General features: G+C 38.0%; 2 protein-coding genes across 2 annotated transcripts in view; one reads left to right on the top strand and one right to left on the bottom strand.

Moving 5' to 3' along the window:
* Window positions 1–3,368: 3,368 nt before the first annotated feature.
* LOC125239353 lies at window positions 3,369–5,149 on the bottom strand. Its single transcript, XM_048146909.1, has 2 exons — window positions 5,010–5,149; window positions 3,369–4,514 (listed from the first exon to the last, which is right to left on the bottom strand). The coding sequence occupies exons 1-2, from the start codon at window positions 5,111–5,113 to the stop codon at window positions 3,488–3,490; spliced, it is 1,131 nt and encodes a 376-aa protein (XP_048002866.1). The 5' UTR covers window positions 5,114–5,149; the 3' UTR covers window positions 3,369–3,487.
* Window positions 5,150–5,513: 364 nt separating this feature from the next.
* LOC125239351 (zinc finger protein 184-like) overlaps window positions 5,514–22,336 on the top strand; it is a 37,203-nt gene continuing 20,380 nt past the window's right edge. The window contains exons 1-6 of the mRNA XM_048146906.1: window positions 5,514–5,713; window positions 6,235–6,339; window positions 7,701–7,829; window positions 14,174–14,281; window positions 15,400–15,741; window positions 17,577–17,695. Coding sequence (XP_048002863.1) covers window positions 5,609–5,713; window positions 6,235–6,339; window positions 7,701–7,829; window positions 14,174–14,281; window positions 15,400–15,741; window positions 17,577–17,695 — 908 coding nt within the window. The 5' untranslated portion in view covers window positions 5,514–5,608. The remainder of the gene's footprint in view (window positions 5,714–6,234; window positions 6,340–7,700; window positions 7,830–14,173; window positions 14,282–15,399; window positions 15,742–17,576; window positions 17,696–22,336) is intronic.

Genomic DNA, 22,336 nt, shown 5'->3' with positions numbered 1-22,336 from the left:
TAATATATAAATACTTATATACATAGAAGACATCCATGACTCAGGAACAAATATCTGTGCTCATCACACAAATAAATGCCCTTACCGGGATTCGAACCCGGGACCGCGGCGTAGCAGGCAGGGTCACTACCGACTGCGCCAGACCGGTCGTCAAATTAATAGTCATTTCCTTTCTAACCCCCCACGCAAAAACGACGGGGTGTTATAAGTATTAATTCTGACATGTCTGTCTGTGGCATCGTTGCTCCCAAACGGATGAACCGATTTGGAATTCGTTTTTTTTTTAAAGCTGAATTAGTCGGGATTGTCTTTAGCCATGTTTGATAGACATTGGTCCACTCTGTCGGGGGTTACGAGAATGGGGAAGGGAAAAGGGGGGACAAGAATACAACACATGTGTAAATAGAAAGTTTTAGTACAAAGGCGAACTTATCCCTTCAATGGATTTCTTCCAGTTAACCTTTTAGCAATATACGTCGGTGTTTGTCAAGTTTAGCCGCGAGAGAAGGACGGGGCAGCGTTAGTTTGCAAGTAGAAGATTCCAGAAGATCTGTAATAAAGTATATCAATTTTAAAGGTCTAAAATCAAAAATAACTAAAAATTTCGCAAAAAAAAAAATTTGGCACAAGCTTTTATCGCCGACTGTACTTTTCTTTCAACAGTCATCTACTGCTCTCCGAGACGTTTCTAAAAACCCCTTACTCGACGGGGATACGACGTTTCATAACAGAGTTCCTATGACCACCTTTCTGCTCCATCATCAGATCAGCTCCATGATACCATAATATTGCATTGTCACGTGATTTTTGTGTGCAAAATTTCAGCTCAATCGATTAAAGATAAGATAGGAAACAACAGCTTGTAAAACACTATCTGCTGATCATTTCTTTTTTTTCACCAATTTTATGAAATGTGATATTTTTGAAAAAAAAATGATATTTCTACTCAGAATCACTAGCTTTCTCAATCCTAGTAGTTAATAAAAATTGTCCCATACGATTTTTTCTTATTTTGTTACCATTTTCCGTACATGTTGTATGGGGAAACAAAAGAGGAGAGTAACAAAAATGTATGGAAATTCTGGGACACTTTTTGTCTCCCAGTGAGATTGAAAGTACTCGTGATTCTGAGTAAAATTGACCTAAAATTCCCTAAAAAAATCAAAATAAAAAAATGGCAAAAAAAAAGAAATGCTCAGCTATTGCTAGCACTTTTTGCGAAAAAAGTTTCATTTCAGATTTGGTTGACCGTATATAACAGTCTCTTACCCAGTCTTTGGCTTCACTCCTCCCAGATGAAGAGCGTCTCTCAGTAGGCAGTTCCCCATCATAGCGTCCAGAGTAGTTCACACAGCGGTTCATAATAATACATCAGTAAATGCGGGTTAGTTAAGACTGCTACTTGTCAATCAAAGACATATGTATGTATTAGAGATGGGCCGAAGATTCAGTATAAATATTCGGTATTCGGCATATTCGGCAAGTTTTTCAATATTCGAATTCGGCCGAATAGTTCGGTTATATTGCCGAATATTTACCGAATAAACAAAGTAAATAAATAGCGTAAGTTCTTTCGTAATTCATCGGATAATGACAACCTATTTCAGCATTCTAAGAAACCACCAAAGGGAGTTAAAAATGCGTTAAAATATAAGTACCTACAATAATTAAATTAATTAGAAATTAAAATAACGTAGCATAAGATACAAAACCAAAATCTTCTTATGCACTAAATTATACGAATATTAAGAGCCTTAGTAGTCTTAGTTCCCATTACTTATCAATCATTGAAAAGTTTTTAAATCTAATCCAGGCTTTAAAATATGGCGGAACCGAATATTCGGCCGAATGTTCGGTTCGGTAACAGCTGAACCGAATGTTCGGTCGAATATTCGTATTCGGCCCATCTCTATCTCCTATTTTTAATTAGCCGGAATTATTGTAAACAAAAGTGTGGCCGGTGCTATAAAAAATTTGCACCATTCGAGGTATTAAAATTGCCGATATTTTACAGGTTTAATAAAAATCTTTACATATTCCACTACACAAATAATGACTCTTTTTAAACGAAAATAAATTGAAACACTAAACGTTTTGGTATATTTATTGAAATTGAAAAGCCGTTCTTGTCGGGTAGTTTGTTTATTGCACTGGTATTACTGTGGAAATGTACCTGGGCGACCAAGTAGCGGGCCGCTAAACTTTATTTTTTAGCAACTTTTGAGACTAGGTGGCAGTGATTTTTAATTACTAATTAAAACCGTCTTCTTCAAATGCGATGGTGGTAATAGGTGGTTATTAATTAAATTATTGGTTTTGTAAGTATCTGATATGACAGGACATCGTCTATTTTGGACCGATTTGTATATTGACTTGCATGGGATCATAACATAATATAACAGTCATTGTGTTCGATCGCTTCACGATTTTTAAGTATGTAATAGAGTGATCGTTAATAACTGGTTAAAAGTAATTTGATTTTCTCTCGGGCCTTACTTTGAGAACCCCTGACTTGAGCGGCACGTGTTACTTTGACAGTGACAGCAGTTTGTTTACGTTTATTCCGTTCAATTCGTAATGGGACTATAGTATGTATAACTCCGTATAGACAGATAAAGTCTAAGAAAAAAACGTACCTCAGTACCATACAGAAAAAGGTACGGTGGCCTAGACGGCATTACACCTTTCGGATACGCGCAGCTAGATGGCGCTAATATTAATATTTGACATTTTAACACATATCAAGGTAAGAATATGGGCCAAATTGTCAAAACCGAGGTTCAAAAGTTTTAAGCCGGTGTCAAGAGATGGCATGGCAGTCTATGCACTGTGATTACACATTTTACTTCGACAGTACCTCTCTATAATACTCGATCCTCTTTGTTGTCAATAGATGTCGCGACGAACGAAATCTAATGCTCAACAATTTTTAGCTAATAAAAAAAGCTAAGTATTCTGTTTTCAATTCCTTCTGCTTGTTGTTGTAAACTGTTCTAATATTAAATTTTTGGCAGACGTGACACTGTTGCCACCTAGTATCGAGATGATAATTCATGCTATTTGACGCGTGATTATCGCTAGATGTGACTTAACTATGCACTATGCCTATACATATAGTATACCATTTTATCGGAGAATTAATTCGTTTTAATCCATAGGCAACCCTAACATCCGACGCTGCGCACGTGCGGCTCGTTTCTTTGTTAGAATTTTGTAGGCATTTAAAAAGGCGGCATTTCGTGAACATCAAAGCAATGGGCCTTCTGTACTTGTACTATTATTATTATTATTTGCTAATGCACAGGCAGCTTAAAGCTGATACGTGCACGTCACTATTATATATTCTGTGGCAATAAGTTGAAAAAATGTACACATATTTACGAACTCGACTATACGATACACGTGCAAAGAGGGATTTCAAAACTTGTGTCGATTTAAAACATTCACTCTTTTTCCGAATTGCCTCTTTTTAAAGTATAAAAAAAATTCAGTGTACATTTTGTACATGCAAATGTTCTACCTTATCCTGTGTGGTAAGTCTGTCTTTCCGAGTTTTCTTTATCCTGTTAGGGCCTAATTTCATCCGTCGCAACGTCCTTAAGTTCGGTAACTTCATAACTGTTTGTAGCGAACGATAAACTTGTGGGCTAGCGTAGTGCAGATTCAGAGCAAAGTCTTTATACTCAGCATCGTACCGGTTGCCTTTATGTTTATTTTTTAATTTATTCTGCCAGTCCATCAGTTTGGTTAACTTTTGCGTTGCTTCATCTGTTAAGTCAGATTTTAGCGACGCATTTATAGACTGTAGATCATTTTTCAATTTAGAATATTCACTTTCCAAATGCTTGAGTTTACGTTTAATAATCCTATTTTCTTCCACCAATTTTCTTTTACGTAGCAACTTATTTGATGTTAATATTTTTTTATTTAAACCTGTCTGCGTAGAAACGTGTTGCTGGTCAGATAATACGCTTATTTCAAGCTTTAGATACTCTTCGATTTTGGAAACTGGTTGATTGTTCATTTTATCTTGTAGTTGGTTGGCAGTGGCTAACATATTTTCTTTGGGTGCGGCTGGTAAACAATTTTTCGGTAGCTTCAACAATGGTGGAGGGCTGGTACTGGTTGCTCGTTTGATCGGGTAATATTTCTGATTTGTAGGTTGTAACGGAGTGTGACAGTTGGTGGATAATTGTGTGCTTTTTCCTATAGGAAGGAGTGGTGATAAGTTTTTTGATAGATTCGTTAAAGGTGGTGGTCGTTCATGTTGTATATCTCTATAAGTTTCCTGTTTTGTGAATTCTTCCTTCTTAGACTCCATACCAGTGTCTTTTGTAACGTCACAATTTTGTGGTAATTTTGTGGGTACAGCATTATTTTGAAGCCTCCTTGATATTATCATTTCTGAATCTTCAAAATGGTCTGAGCACACATAATAGTATATTATAGCTTTATTTTCATGTTTTTTCTCAAGTAAGTCTTTTCTGTCGATTGCTGTTAACCACTGTCGTCGTCTGAAATATACAAAAATCGAGATTAATAAATGTGAGTGTGCACAGGAAAATGTCCCACTTTGTTGATTGCTATAAAGCCGCTTTGTCAGTTTATTCATAGAAAGATACAAGTAAATCTCGCCTTAATGGTGGTAACTCACAAAGTGGGACGTTTTACTAAACACACTCACAAATAAGAATATTTTATAAATCAGCAAGTATAATTATTTTATTTTCTTTTTTCACTTGTTCTTGTGGACTATTAATATTTATCATGTTATAAAACAGTATTACAGTTTAAAAGAAGCAAAACGCAAATAAGTAATTCTTAAAATACACTCCCCAATCAATAAATATACTAGAGGGCTTTCATGTGAAAAATAGTGAAATAGAAAACCGAGCGCTTAATCATACCGTGTGTGGTATCAAATTAAAGGTATTTGCGAGTAGTTTACTTATAACAAGTACTTTTTCTACTTGGTCTAACAAAATATGAGGATTTATTTCTTGCTGTACCTTTCTATATCCGTCGGAACACGAAAAAACGTTAGATTAGATGCCGATATTGTTTTCGTTTTGTTCTGGCAGCCCTTAACACAGCAGTATCTAAAACTATTCATTTTGATATTTATTTATCCGCTCAAATAAATGTAAACATTACAGTACCAGCACCAGCTGTGACATTGCAATGGCGGACATATTTTTTTATGGCCTGGCTACGAGAATTTTAAGCCAAAGAATGTCGAGTGATTTTATAGCCCAAACACACTACCAGACCGTGGCCATGTCATCCGAAAGTGAGAGCGAGAAAAGGATATCTCTTACTCACTCTCACTCATCTCATCAAACTTCAGCAACATCACTCTAATAGTGATTCAATGCTCTTTGATCACTCTATGTCACTCAATTGACACGGAACGGTAGTCTGTTAGGTTCTTTGCGTCTTTTGCTATGACGTGTGTCACTGTCAGTCAATCGAAATGTCAAATTCTCAAAAGAGACGCTTCGCTTTTCTTTAATTCGATGCATTGAAAGAAAACCATAATCAATAAAATTTACAAAACTGTCTTAACCAGTGTAAATTATAAGACTCCTTATTATTTTTCAGCACAAAAATGGACGATTTGTGCACAACGTGTTTATGCTCTGGACGAAGCTTATATTTTCTGGAAGATACGGCATATTATCACATGTATTTACAAATATTCAATGAATTACAGGTAAAAGTGGTTAATATAATAATTTCTTCGATTAAATATGTGTTTCCTCTAACTGTTATTAACTGGATGTGCATAATTTCTGTAATCTGTTCGCTGGAGTTACGTTAAAATTTTTCCATAACTATGTCGTGTTCGTGTAGAACCAGTTAAGTTTGTTTGTATGGCAATGAACTCAAAACTCTGTAGGCCCGTAACTTAAGACAACGTAACGACTTTAAATAATAGTCTACGATTGTACCATACAAATACGATTTTTTTTGCAAATTGGCTAGTGTAAGAGTATATTCTTCTAAGGCAATGTGCAGACTCATGCACAGAAAAATAATTGACTGCTTTAAATTATGAAAAAAGTCATCGCAATACACGAAATACTCCAAGCGTTTGCATGGGAACTATGGGACAGCCCATGGAATGCTCCAAATGTGTTGTGCCCAGGATCGTGAAAAGTGGAAGAGCCCTGTCCCTAATGAGGGATAACAGGATCACATCGTCATCATCATCAACTCAAGTATTTGTTGCAGCCAGAAATGCGAGTCCGCATCTGTTGGGAGTGCCGAGCGCTGCTCCGTCGTTTCCAGCAGTTCCGGGGCCAGGCGCGTCGCTGTCACCAGCTACTAACTGAACATGCAAGTTAACTTATTAACTCTTCTATCACAATTGATCCAGAAAGTTCGCAGTGATATTTAGGCACTATGAAGCCTTACATACATACATACATACATACATACAATCACGCCTGTATCCCATAAAGGGGTAGGCAGAGCACATGAAACTACTAAAGCTTCAGGGCCACTCTTGGCAAATAAGGGGTTAAAAGAAAACGAAACTGGCATTGCAGTGACAGGTTGTCAGCCTCTCGCCTATGCCACAATTTAACCCATATCCCATAGTCGCCTTCTACGACACCCACGGGAAGAAAGGGGGTGGTGAAATTCTTAACCCGTCACCACGCAGCCTTACATAGCCCCCAATAAATTAGAAGAAACTTCTTTACCATTGGAAGATGTGGTCACCTGCTGTTCTAGTCGCTTTTTGTAGTTAACTCTTGAGTAAGGCACTGGTCCCACTACGAGCTGGTAAGCTATGAGCTATCGGCTATAAAAACGAACAAAAGATAAGCACTCCCGTGTGCAAATAAAAGAGACGCGGCGATTTTGACAGCTCACCGCTGGGCGAGTAACTATAAATATCGCCATGTCTCTTGTATTTACGCGGGAGTGATAATTTTTGATAGCTCACTGCTGGGCGAGTACTATAAACATCGCCATGTCTCTTTTATTTACGCGGGAGTGATTATCTTTTGTTCGTTTTTATAGCTGACAGCTCATAGTTTACTAGCTCGCGGTAGGACCAGTGCCTTAGACCAGTGGTGGGCTAACTTTTTCAGTCACTTTTTTTTGAGTCATGGCCGTTTTCTATGTATAATTATATGTATGTATTTATCTATTTAAGTATGTATATCGTCGCTTAGCACCCATAGTACAAGCTTTGCTAATTTGCTTACTTTGGGGCTAAGTTGATCTTTGTAAGGTGTCCCCAATATTTATTTTTTTATTTATAATAACTTGTTCTTTAGACTCATATTGACCGGGATATAGACCGTGATTACCTTTTAGATTTTTGTCGAGCTCCCGATATTTCGACGCAGTTGGATGCATCATGATCACGGGAAACTGACGAAAGCGTCATGCTTCTGGATGTCAAAGTTGCGTAGACAACGCGCGATCTACACTCCTCCGCACGCGTCGGCTGCGTTCACTTTCAGCGTTACCACTGATCGCATTCACACTCGACGGTCTGTCTAACCAAACACACTACACTCACAGTGTCACCATGTTTGTTCAATTCTGATTTCACCAGTTTTTTACACAAACAAATCACTGGATTCCATACATTTGATAGGATCAAAAAGGTGATCACGGTCTGTATAAGTCTAATGAAAATAACCGTGAATCATTCAAAACTCTTAACGTGTTCTTATTTCCAGGGCACTCCGAAGTACGCACTGTGCCAGCCGCCCCGGTTGAGCGTTCATCAGGTCACCGCTACCAGTTACCCGCTAGATGTGAAGGTCGAGCCAACAGAGACTATTGTGGAGATCATTGACAACATCAAGGTAAGCGCAGCTAAATAGCGCTAGACCCTACTCATAGTGTTGTGTTCCTGCCGGTGAGTAAGGCTGCCAGAGCTCAACGAGGGTGCGGTGTGCTGATGACGGGAGGAATTACGGAACTAATTTGTTCCGTCTATTGTCCTTTGAGTCGTCGGCAACCCAAACCGTCCTTTGAACTTGTGCACTCCTTTTTACTGTGTATTTAACACAGCAAAAGGGAATGTACAAGTTTCTAATGGGTCGGCAACGCGCACGTGACACTCCTTGAGTTGCAGGCGTCCATAGGTTACGGTGACCGCTTTCCATCAGTTTGCCACCGACGTGGTATAAAAAAAAACCAATGAAGTTTTCGTTAAAATTTGATTTAAAGTAGAATAGTAGTAGAAAACTTTTAAGAGTTAGGACATCTTAAGAAAGAATTGTTGGATACAGGCAACTATCAGTTGTTATAACTGCCTGCCTGATTAATAAATAATAATCTATATATGTTAGTTACCTATAAACTCGAGAACGGCTGGACCGATTTACGTAATTTTGGTATTGAAATGTTTGTATTAGACCGCAGAAGGTTTAGGCAGTGTAAAAACACGTAAATATTGTGATGATAATTAGAAAACAGTGATTCTTTTTTCCCATACAAATTGTTCCTACCTGACAACTTGACAATGACGTGACGTTAAAGCTAGGAACATACTACGCGGACGTCCGTCGTAAATCGACCGCGACCGCGACCGATCAGTGTGCACGGAACAAAACATCCAGAGAGCCAGATTTCGATCGGACGTCCGTGCGCTCAAGGCCACGTCCACGTCCGTCGACCGATAGTTTGCACGGCTACGTGTATTTCCATTGTCCAGATTCCCGTCCGCGGTCGATTCACGACGGACGTCCGCGTAGTGTGTTCCTAGCTTAATGACAGGTGCGTTCCAAACTTACATTAATGACGGATGCGTTCCAAACGCATTGTGATTTTATTAATTTATCTTGGAAAAATAATGTGAAAATTAGTAATTATTCCGTTAAAGAAATAAGAAATAATACTAAATCGGAACGCACACGTCTGTTACAGCTATTTTAAGTAGTCTATGAAGTTGTCATTGTCAAATTGCTTGCCAGATTTATAAATTTTCTCTAATAGCTGTATAGCTGTAACAGACGGTTAGATTTGGTTCGGGCCGACCGGTCGGATTTGGTCCGCGTGCTCTACAGACGGCCGGATATGGTTCGGAGCGAATTAAATCCGCTGTCCGACTCGAACTAAATCTGACAGTTTGTTACAGCTATTAATTTTATACTTCACAAAAGTAGTGATGAACCGGTACCATCGCAAATAAATAGTTACATTCGCTCCGTGCAAAACTTAGGCGAAGGAAACCGAAACGATCACAATCCTCAAGATCTCTACACACATGGCGATCGGTTGCTCGATTAGAGTGAGATAGAGCGATAGAGTGAGGCAATACATGTTTCTCCTTCTCTACCTATTGCTCCATCTCACTCTAATCGTGCAACAAGTAGTTGATTAGGTGGATGTCACACTGGCTCCGATTCGCATCACACAACCGGAGCCAGTGTATCATCCACCTTAATATGTAGCGGCCAGGTAATGCGGCTAAAAAATATTGCTTGAAATGAAATGAATGAGAATGAGCTGTCATAACAGAAAAAAAATCTGTTAGACGTTGTCAACTGTTATTGCTGTGATTTTAGTAGGGGGAAATTAGCTAAAATTACGGCATAATTAATGGAAGGTTTTTTTTAATTGAAATATGTACGTTATAGACTGAAGTTATTTTTCATGAACCCTCCCCACTCCTCCCCCCTCTGCGTCACCCCTCTACCCTCCCTTAAAGTGCCGAAAATGCGGTTTTTCTCGATTTCTGACAAAACTGTTGAAGATACAGAAAAAGCGCGTAGGAACGAAGTAATCCTTAATAAATTTACTACAAATCATTCATTAACACTTTGGTTCTAGCACTTATAGTTTTCGCGTGATCCGTCACGAAAGTTGGTCCTTTGCTGCAATTTTCTTTATTGAATGTTAAGTTTTCGCCCAAATGCTTACGAAATCGTCGAAATTTGTTTGATATGACTAAAATATTGTAACACATGACTAAAATAAAATTAAGGGGGAAAAATCACTACCATGAGTGGAATTTCCAATATGTCTTGGAATTCCAATAACTATTTAAGACGTAATATTTTCACAGTAGTAGTCGCTAGGAGTACCATTGATCCATATAGTATATCGATGACTGGGGATGAGCTTTTGGTAGCTGTTGGTAGAGCCCTGGAGTTTCAATCCAGAAGCCGTGAGTTCAAGTTCCACCCATGGTAGTGATTTTTCCCCCTGAAATTCATTTTCAGTTTATAATATTTTAGTAATATCAAACAGATTTCGTAAGCAATTTGAGAGAAAACTTAACATTCACTAAAGAAAATTGCAGCAAAGGACCAACTTTCGTGATGGATCACGCGAAAACTGTAAGTGCTAGAACCAAAGTTTCAATGAATGATTTGTAGTAAATTTATTAAGGATTACTTTGTTTCTACGCGCTTTTTCTGTATCTTCAACTGTACACGCTTTTTCTGTATCTTCAACTGTTTTGTTAGAAATCGCGAAAAACCGCATTTTCGGCTATTTAAGGGGGGGAAGAGGGGTGACGCAGAGGGGGAGAGATGGGGAGGGTTGATGAAAAATAACTTCGGCCTATAATGTACATATCCTAATCAAAAAAAATCTTCCATTAATTATGCCAATATTTTCATACATAACTTTCCAGAAGCAACGTACTATTTGTGTTTTGAGATAAAATAAAAATAGTATATTTTTGTAGTTGGAATAAACTAGCTTAAATGGTGTATTTTAAATGAATGGTAATAAAACTCCAAATTGATTTCAAAAGCAATTTAAAGTATTACAGTTAGTAACTAAAACAACGCAATAACCGGATGATTGCCACAAGAGGAAAAAGGTAAGTCATCTTATCTCTTCAATAGGTATGTGCATAGCCGGGCACCGTTAATCAAATATTTAACTTCGATAATCGTTAATCCGTTACTAAAAAAGTTAACTTCGTTAATCGTTAATGCGATACATTTCAACAAATTTAACGTAAGTTAAAGTTAATCGATAATCCGTTAACGCGTGACAAAAAAATATTTTTACTGTAGGTATATATTTAGTTGTATCAGTAATCCACTATAATGTATTATATTACTGTAAAAGCCCGAATTACAGCAAGCCTATTGAACTCTAGGCTACATGTGGAAGGCAGTGATTGCCTGAGCTACTGCCAAGAACTGTGTCAGGAGAGCTGCAAGATCACAGCAGGCGGAAGCCGGGTAGAAGCTAGGGAAGAGAATGTGGTCTTAAATTGGGCTCGAATTTGCTGCCCTATCACTAGAACCACAGTATAATCTAGAACAGTTGCCATGATAAAACTTAGGATTCATCGAATCAACGTTGGTAAAAGCGAACCCATGTGAACAACAATTCTTTAGGTAATATTTGGGCTTTTGGCGATCAAAATCGGTAAAAGCTGGGATTTACCGGTTAAATCCTAGGATTTTCCGTACTTCGGACTTTTACAGTAGCGTGTTTTTCGCGGCGCTGCTCTGCTAAATTAACGATTAACGGACTCGGAGAAATTTAACGGAAGTTAACGAGTCCGTTAACATTTTTTAGAGTTAACTTAAAAGTTAATCCGTTAATCGAAATGTTAACTTCGTTAATTAACGATTAACGGATTAAAGAGTTAATGCCCAGCTATGGGTATGTGTATATTAAATAGGTACGCTATAATGTAATTAATGATGTAGCTACTTAATTGTGTCAAGTAAAAATGGTCACTTCTTTGCCTTGCCCCATGTTTTGCGCCTCCAAGTATAAGGCGATACGAAGTACGCCGGGCAGCTAGTAATAATAATAATAATCTCCCACCTTCCCTAACAACTGGTGTTACTTTCCTGCTCTATAAGTCCGGTAGTACCACGGAAGCAAAAAACTACAGACCCATTACGTGCTTGCCTACACTTTACAAGCTCCTTACATCCATTTTGAGAGCAAAAATTAACGCGCATATTGTCGCTAACAACATTCTGGCTCCCGCTCAAAATGGATGTAGGGTTGGGTCCCGTGGTACTAAAGAGCTCCTCCTCATAGACATGACCATCTGCCAACAAGTTCGGCGGAACAAGGGGGCCATCTCGGCCGCTTGGATTGACTATAAGAAGGCCTATGATTCGGTGCCTCATTCATGGCTGAGAAGGATATTCGAGCTGTATAAACTTGATGCAGCTTTAATATCCCTCCTGGCTGCATGTATGAGGCAGTGGACCACAGTCCTTCGTCAACCAGGAGGCAGGGATGACCCCCCTGGCCCGCAGGACTTCATAAGGATTGAGCGAGGAATATTCCAGGGTGACAGTTTGAGTCCATTATGGTTCTGCCTAGCTCTGAATCCCCTCAGCACGCTGCTGAAGGATTCTGGGCTAGGTTGCCGGCTTCGGAGAGAGGGTGAAGTCATCTCTCACCTTCTGTACATGGACGATCTCAAACTATTTGCACCGAACGCCCAAGACCTGATGGTGCTCCTCACCTCACGCCGCTCTCCTTGGCGAAAGAGAACTGGCGCAAACCTGTGGTACTAAGTGCTGCGGACCGCAAGGCGGTATGGGAGAGCAAGCAGCTACACGGGCGGTTCTACAAGGCCCTCACGGGACCCGATGTAGACCTGCTCTCATCGGTGAACTGGTTACGATTTGGGGACCTCTTCGGAGAAACCGAGGGTTTTGCCTGTGCAATTGCGGACGAAGTTATGATGACGAACAACTACCGGAAATATATCCTGAAGGACGGTACGGTCGACATTTGTCGGGCATGCCGCCGTCCCGGAGAGTCACTCAGGCATATCATTTCCGGTTGTTCTCATCTTGCTAACGGCGAGTACCTGCACAGACATAATCTCGTAGCCAGGATTATTCACCAGCAACTTGCTCTTCAATACGGCCTTGTGGACCGCGAAGTACCGTACTACAAGTACTTGCCTGCGCCAGTTCTTGAAAATGGTCGTGCCACGCTCTATTGGGATCGATCTATTATCACTGACAGGACTATTGTAGCCAATAAGCCTGACATTGTGATAATAGATCGACCGCAACGCCGGGCCGTGCTCGTTGACATCACCATTCCCCATGATGAGAATCTCGTGAAAGCCGAGAAGGACAAGTCCAGTAAGTACCTAGACTTGGCTCACGAGATAACCGCCATGTGGGATGTTGATTCAACGATCATTGTTCCGATAGTCGTTTCAGCGAACGGTCTCATAGCGAAGAGTCTCGATCAACATCTTAAGAGACTCTCGCTAGATGGCTGGATCAAGGGCCAGATGCAGAAGGCGGTGATCTTGGACACGGCGCGGATAGTCCGACGGTTCCTCTCTCTGCAGCCCTAACCACCGGCAGCTTGGGCCCTGCCCCGCTGCTGGCGGCACCCTAGGTTAGGTTTTTTATAATGTGTTTATATGTTTTTTATATTGTTTTGTATGTGTTTTTGTATTTTACTTTTATATTCATATTATAAAAAGCTTAACCTAAGAAGCAAAATAAATAAAGGAAATAATAATAATAATTGTAACTTAAGCTGTTATTTTCAGTTTTTACCTCCGAAACTATGTTAGTTAGTTGTATCAGTATTCCACACTTTTTTTACCTCCCTCGCTAATATACCAGTGACTTTTTTCTGAACTTATGTGCGAAATGTCATTTGATATTTGCCAATCGCTTTTCGGTGAAGGAAAACATCGCGAGGAAACCGGACTAATTCCAGGTCTAGTTTTACCCTTCTGGTTGGAAGGTCAGATGGCAGCTTTCGTAAAAACTAGTGCCTACGTCAAATCTTGTGATTAGTTAAGAGTTTTGAATGATTCACGGTTATTTTCATTAGACTTATATTGACCGGGATATAAAAAATGAAAGTGAACGCAGCCGACGCGCGAGAAGGAGGGTAGATCGCGCGCTGTCTTTGCAACTTTAACATCCACCCGCCTTCGTCAGTTTTCCGTGATCCTGATGCATGCAACTGCGTCGAAATATCGGGAGCTCGACAAAAATCAAAAAGGTAATCACGGTCTATATCCTGGTCAATATAAGTCTTATTGGGATTAGTTGTCAAAGCGGACCCCAGGGTCCCACGAGCCGTGGCAAATGCCGGGATAACGCAAGGAGAGTGATGATGGCTCGTCGATGGTACCGCCAGCGACAACGTACAGTCGGCGATAAAAACTTGTGCCATTTTTTTTTTATTTTTTTTTTCAAATAAACTTATTTACAATTTTATGTTACAGATAGAAGTAGATGACGCCATAGTGGAGCATTGCGAACCAGAGACATTTGTGAACGAGCTAGACTTGAACAAGACTGAGAACCGAGAGAAGACCGAGGATTTGAAAAAGGTAATATCAATGTAGCGTAGCGCAAAGTAGAGATGGGCCCAATACGGACTTTTCGAAATACGAATATTCGGCCGAACATTCGGTTCAGCTGTTACCGAGCCGAACGTTCGGTTACGCCATATTTTAAATTCTGGCTTAGAGTTAAAAACGTTTCAATGATTGGTAATGGGTACACATTTATCTTACTAAGGCTCTTAATGTTCCTATAATTTAGTGCATAAGAAAATTTTGGTTTTTGTTTCTTTTATAAATTATTGTATTTTATATTTTAAAGGATTTTTAACTCCTTTTGGTAGTTCTTTAGAATGCTGAAATAGGATGTCATTATCCGTTGACGAAACAACTTACGCTATTTATTTACTTTGGTGTAGCATTGTCGCTTTAAAGGACTATATACACCGTGATTAAAAAAACTATGACATGTCAATCGCATATCGAACACGCAAAGGCCGTTTCTTAACAGCAATTTATGTAACATCTATCGCAGGTGTATGGTTATTATTCAGAAAAAAGTTACGAATTAAAAAAACTAACCATGCTATTCTGTTTCCTATAATGGACCTAACTATATGGCGCAGTTAACGGGATCAATAAAAACACTGTGTATGTCCGAAGCTAGCATGAATAGTTAGTTAGGATTAACAACAGTAAAATGAGCCTTACTTGATCATCTACCTAGAAAACACATGTTCATTCATTCCTTTACTTGTGCAATTCCCGATAAGTTTGTACATTTGGATCACGTCACCGATTTTGATAAAAAATGGTAGGCTGATAGAGTCCATGATGCTGAGCAAGATCCACTAGGTTTCCCAAAATGTCCTAAGATGTAGATTGTATGAAACCTTCCTTTCTTGTTACCAGATTTCTATACATTTTCGGTAACAAAAAAGGAAAGTTTCATATAATGAACTTAGGACATTTTGGGAAACCTAGTGGATCTTGCTCAGCATCACGGACTCTATCAGCCTACCAATCTTTGTCAAAATCGGAGATGTGATCCAGATGTACAAACTTGACGGGAATTGCAGATTTCTACCATGCTGTACCGAAATGCTAGAAAAGTTGCGATGTCTGCTCTTTGTATTAAAATCAAACTATCATTTTTTTCTTTACAGCCAAGCAAGAAAAAGAAGAAAAAAATAAAAGGGAATAAAAAGAAGAAAAAGAAATTGGAAGAACCACTGTCAGACGGATTTAGCGATCGAGAATGTGATTTTAAAATTGACATTGTTGACAATTTTGACAATATTAGGAATACTGCCAATATAGACAAAGCAACCAATAATGTTGACAATTTTGACAATGCAGCTCACAATTTTGACAATATTGATAACTATGACAATGTTGAAAAACCAGAGGAAAAAGTGATTGAAGCAAAATGTATGTGTTCTCAATGTGGACTGACATTTGACACTAAAAAGCAGATGGACTTACATGTCAAAAAAGATCATCTAAAGGTAAGTTTAATTCTTTAGGGCATTTTAAGGTTCCGTATCTCAATAACGGAACGCTTTAGACAAAAAGTAGCCTATGTCACTTTCCATCCCTTCAACTATCTCCACTTAAAAGATTAACATCAATTCGTCGCTCCGTTTTGCCGTGAAGGACGGACAAACAAACAGACACACACACTTTCCCATTTATAAGTATAATATTAGTATGGATGAAAATAAAAATATAGAAAATGGCCGTCCGGCAAGCACAATTTTTTTCACCACACCAACACGAATAAAATATTACTAACTTTAAAACATCAATCAAACTAAATCAAATCCAACAATTAAATACTAGCTTTTGCCCGCGGCTTCGCTCGCGTTAGAAAGAGACAAAAAGTAGCCTATGTCACTCTCCATCCCTTCAACTATCTCCACCTAAAAAATCACGTCAATTCGTCGCTCCGTTTTGCCGTGAAAGACGGACAAACAGACAGACACACACACTTTCCCATTTATAAGTATAATATTAGTATGGATGAAAATAAAAATATAGAAAATGGCCGTCCGGCAAGCACAATTTTTTTCACCACACCAACACGAATAAAATATTACTAACTTTAAAACAGATTTAGATTACTAATTTTAGATTTATTTAGTTTAATTTAATTTTTATTTTATTTTAAGTTTAATTTTAGATTTAATAGTTTAGTTTTATTGTAAGATAATTTTATGTCCCTAATGTTTTATTATAATGTATTTTTATTATACAAATAAATTCCACTTTAAAACATCAAACTAAATCAAATCCATCAATTTATTAAATATGTATGATTCAAAATCATCATTTATAGGTATTATGTACGTAAGATCCTGCTTAAGATTTTTTTTTTAAGATACATACAATCATACATACAATCACGCCTGTATCCCATAAAGGGGTAGGCAGAGCACATGAAACTACTAAAGCTTCAGTGCACTCTTGGCAAATAAGGGGTTGAAAGAAAACGAAACTGTGACATTGCAGTGACAGGTTGCCAGCCTCTCGCCTACGCCACAATTTAACCCATATCCCACAGTCGACTTCTACGACACCCACGGGAAGAAAGGGGGTGGTGAAATTCTGACCCGTCACCACACGGGGGTTTTTTAAGATGTCTAGTTAAAATTTGTATGAAATTACTTTGCAGTCTTGTGGATAAAATGCAATTTTGCTATCTGTTATGAATAATCAAGAGTCTTTACCAGTTGAAGCCAGGTGAAGCGCTGGTGGCCTAGCGGTAAGAGCGTGCGCTTTTCGATCCGGGGGTCGCGGGTTCGAACCCCGGCTCGTACCAATGAGTTTTTCGGAACTTATGTGCGAAATGTTATTTGATATTTGCCAGTCGCTTTTCGGTGAAGGAAAACATCGTGAGGAAACCGGACTAATTCCAATAAGGCCTAGTTACCCTTCGGGTTGGCAGGTCAGATGGCAGTCGTTTTCGTAAAACTAATGCCTACGCCAAATCTTGGAATTAGTTGTCAGAGTGGACCCCAGGCTCCCATGAGCCGTGGCAAATGCCGGGATAACGCAAGGAGGATGATGAAGAGTCTATACCAGTTGGTGTGGTGAAAAATACGTCCCGTTTTTCTAAAAGACCTGATTCTCACAGATTCTGATATTTACTGACTTCATTTTTAACCCCCGACGCAAAAACGACGGAGTGTTATAAGTTTGACGTGTTTGTCTATCTGTCTGTCTGTGGCATCGTAGCTCCCGAACGGATGAACCGATTTAGGTTTAGTTTATTTTGTTTTAAAGCTGAGTTAGTCTAGAGTGTTCTTAGCCATGTTTCATGAAAATCGGTCCACTTTTTTAGGGAGAGGGTGTGAACGAGAAAGTTAGAACCCGGAGTAAAGAGGTGTTAGCTGAGAAACCGACTTGTGCTGAGTGTGGCAAGGTGTTCAGCTCCAGAAAGACCTACAGATATCATCTCAAGTGAGTAAAAAAATCGTATGCCAAAGACGCCGGTTCGAATTTTGAATTCGCAATTGGTAGTGTCCGTCATTATTTCTTTAATATATGACATCTTATTTCGATTTTTTAATGTATAGTAGTGTGACTACTTAAAAAACTCAAATCAAAATATAATTTAATTTGTTTCAATAGTTGCGAATGTCTTGTAATGTTTAAGGGTTTATTTGGTATTTCTTTATTTGCTTCAATAAGATACGAGTATCATGCAAAATTGTATACAGTAAAATAAACTTAGCCTAAATCATGCATAACATTCAACATGAAATCAAGATTGACAAAAGGGTGATAATGATAACTGTCCTAACCTAAAGATGTCACATTTATAGATTTAAATTTTAAGAACTATCTAATCACCTATATTTCATTAAATGATTAAATGATACGAGCAGTAATTTAAGTAGTAATTAGTCAACCAGAAAACTGTAAAAACCTGTATGAAGCTAAATGAAATAAGATGAGAGGGATTAGTCAAAAAATCTAGTATAATATTCATCCAGGCTGTAGAAAGGCCTGCACATAAGGTAGTTTTTAAGTTTTTTACTAAATTGTTGAACATTTTCAGCATTCTTTATGTCGTCATCTAGTTCGTTATATATTTTTAATGATACTCTAGAGACACTATTTTTAAAATGCGTATAGTTTGACGTCGGTAGAGCTAGTTGCACCCTACGCCTTAATGGATAATTCATTTCTTGACAAGTCAATTTAAATAAGTCAATGTTTTTATACACATACATACTAATGTGATATATGTACAAAGCTACAACTGTCAGGATTTTATTCTCCACAAAAAGGTCTCTATGCGTTTCTGGAAAGTAACCAACAATGAGTCTTAAACTTTTTTTCTGTAATAACAAGATTTGATTTGCTTGCGTACAATTTCCCCAAACTTCAATGCCGTACCTAACGATGCTTTCAAAATAGGCATGGTATACTGATTTTAATGTTTCTATATCGGTAAGTTTTGACAGAGATTTTAATGAAAAGCATGCACTTGCAAGTTTTTTACGCAATATCTCTATGTGCTCATGCCATTTTAAATAAGGATCTAATTCTATTCCAAGAAATCTTACACTGTCACGTTTAGTAATTGGCAGATCAATGGAATAGTCGGGGGTGTGTACTGCTCGTCTAAAAGTCATATAATTACTCTTGTTTAAATTTAATTGCAAGCCATTAGCCTTAAACCAATTTTCTATACTATCCCAACACAGCATAGCCTTATGGCACAGATCGTTAGAGCTAGTGCCTTTTATAATGATACTAGTATCGTCTGCATACAGATAGGGGGTCCCACAAGGCAAACAGTCCGGTAAGTCGTTAATAAAGATGATGAACAGTAAGGGCCCAAGTACTGAGCCTTGAGGGACGCCGCACTTTAACAGTCTTTGTTCTGATTTATTCAGTACTTCCCTTCCAGCCTGATCAATATTTTTAATTTCGACATACTGAGTACGATAGCTAAGATATGATGTAAACAAATCTAGGACAGAACCACGTACTCCGTAATATTCGAGCTTGCTAATTAATATTTTGTGATCAACACAGTCGAAAGCTTTGCTTAGATCACAAAATATTCCTGCGCATTTATCGCCTTCATTAAGGTTATCAATGACCTCTGTAACCAAACCCACCATAGCAGATATGGTATTTTTACCCTTACTGAACCCATGCTGATGCATTGATAAGAAATTATTATCATTAAGGTGTTTAACGAGCCGTTCTGCCAGGCATTTTTCATACACTTTCGCAATGACGGATAATAGAGATATGGGCCGATAGTTATTAACATCTGATTTACAGCCTCTTTTGTGAACTGGCACTACACGGGCTGTTTTAAGGATTGCAGGAAAGATACCTTCTTTAAAATACTCGTTGAAGATGTGGCAAAGTGGAATACAAAGTAGTTCTATGTTATTTTTCAGCAGTGCGGTGTTCAAGTTGTCAGGGCCACATGAATTACTATTTTTTAGACCTTTTACAATTCTAATAATTTCTATCTCATCTACTGGACGAAGAAACATAGACTTACAATTACTTAAGCGTTTTTTAAAAAGAAATTGTTTGAATGCCATTGGGTCCGTATTTGCGCCTTTTAAATCACAGCCTACGTTTATAAAAAAGTCATTAAAAGTGTTACATACTGTCATAGGGTCTTGCAATATCGTATTATCTGTTTTTAAGATCAAATTCTGACTTATAGTTGATTTATATTTGCCTGTGTTGGTTTTTATTATTTGCCACGTAGTTTTTGATTTGTTTTTAGATTTTTCAATAGACTTTTTAATATGTAATCTCTTAGCCGTAGTAAGCGTAGTCTTAAAAATTGATTGATACAGGTTTAAATGTGATCTTAGGGTTTCATCGTGAGCATTCCTTTTTAATTTTGAATACAACTGACGTTTAGTCCTGCTGCTCTTCCTTATACCCTTTGTTACCCATTTTTTAGACTGTTGTTGTACAAAGGTTTTTTTTACAGGGTAGTGTTTATCTATCAAATTATAAATGACGTCATAAAATTTGTCTAATTGTTGCTTGCAATTTAGTGATTGCAAAATATCATACCACTTAATTTCTTTTAAGTCTTCATAGAATTTAGCATTTGATTCTTTAGTATAATGCCTTTTCATAATTATTTTCCTCGCAGGTTTTTGGTCTACATTTTGACCTTTTATATAAATTACCTGAGCATCGTGATCTGAGAATGAACAAGGCAAAATGACAGAGTCAGTATCCGTGCAATCTGTAAATATATTGTCTATTGTTGTAGCCGACTTTTGTGTACTTCTAGTAGGTTCGGTGATTGTCAGCTTCAAATTATGTTCTAGAAATGTTTGGATTAGTTTTTTCGCTGCCAATAATTTGTCATCAGATAAATTAATATTAAAATCACCGCATACAATAATATTATGTTTATCAAAGCTACACAAAAAACTTTCCAACCTTTCTATGAATAAGATCGGATTACATTGTGGACTACGATATACAACAAAAACGTGGTAAGTAATCCCAGTAAGGTCTACTGTAATTCCACATATTTCACATGTCTTTTCCAAGTAAAAATTTGACATGTCTATTATTTTTAATTTATTTCGAAGGTCTTTTCTAATAAATATGAGTGTTCCTCCGCCTCGTGAAAGAATACGATTTGTTTGTGTTGCTACCTGATAATCTGGAAGACATATTGATTTATATTCGTCTTCTTCTAACCATGTCTCTGTTATAGCAATAATGGTAGGTTTGGTTATGATGTCATATTCTATAAAAGCTTCTAGACTTAGCAGCTTGTTTCTAAGGCGATTGATGTTTAAGTGCATTACGGAGTATTGTGTCGATCCAGCTGGAATAGAAGTAGTTATAAAAAATTTAGACTATTATAATGTTTTTCATTTATACATTTTAATGTTTCATTTAAAGCTAGTGCAATTTTGTATTTCCCACTTATATTTAATTTATATCCGTCAGTCTTGTAGTCCATGTCCTTAAGTTTTTCATCTATACTTTTTATATGTAAATTGTCATATTTATCTTCTAATGTTATCAGTCTTAAGTTTAATTTAGTTACATAATTGTTAAAACTAACCGCATCGGAATTAATGCTATTGGGTATTGTGCATATTACTACATGACAGTGAGATAATGACTTAACCGCGTCATCCAATTGCTGTATAACTACATCAGTACTATTAATCCCAAAATCACTTCCGCCGCACAGTACTACCACACAATCACTCTTTGTAAAATCCTCGGTCTTTTCCTTGAGATTCTGAAGAACCCTGTCTGTTGTTCCAAAGTAAACCACATCTGTATAGACATCATAATCTTTTTTGCGGATTTTTGATAGATTATATGATAGTTCTGTTCCATGGAAGTCTGACAAGATTAGCAATCTAGGTTTAGTCTTTACGTAGCTATTTGATTCAAGATTGCCTTGATTGTCTGAAGTTTCCTTACATATTTTCTCGCTGCTGTATCTCCTCGGATCTTGATATTCTTGTTTCTTATTAACAGATTCTTTGTTAAAACTTTTGTTTTCAGCAATAAATTTCGAAAGTGTGTCAACATTTTTTTCGAGCTTATTGTCGCGACCAACGCGAAACTATAGAGCCCCAAGAATATTCCCCTGCGGCAACACTGGCGGCGCCCTCTGGGTGGAGCCATAGTAAGTATCTCAAAGTTGTCAAACTACGTGCCACGTAGACATTCCACGAGGCGCGAGAAACGCGCCAGTACTTAAAAGTGTAACACACAGTGAAGTGATCCACGTGCTATCCAGATATTGCAGAGACGACTAAAGCTAAGTATTTATTTATACTTGGTGGCTCACAGTGGTGTAATGGTATCTCTTACAATTGTTTCCATATCTAACTAAAGGCTATTACCTCGATTATCTTAGTAACAGACAAGGCGCACTAAAGGTGCCACTAGGTGCCGAGTTGTCTATCTAAATAGTAAGTATGGTACTCAATCCTGGAAGACTAGTTCTCCAGAGGCGCAAGCAGACAAGGCACGCTAAAGGTGCCGGTAAGTGACAGGTAGACACACTTAGAATAAGCATGCATGCTCAATCATGGTGAGACCGCGGCGTGCTCGGCTCAGCCC

This window comes from Leguminivora glycinivorella, chromosome 25 (assembly GCF_023078275.1).
Source record: "Leguminivora glycinivorella isolate SPB_JAAS2020 chromosome 25, LegGlyc_1.1, whole genome shotgun sequence".
NCBI classification, from domain to species: Eukaryota; Metazoa; Arthropoda; class Insecta; order Lepidoptera; family Tortricidae; genus Leguminivora; species Leguminivora glycinivorella.
Note: the sequence above shows the minus strand (reverse complement) of the source record. Positions and strands in the feature narration are given on the sequence as shown.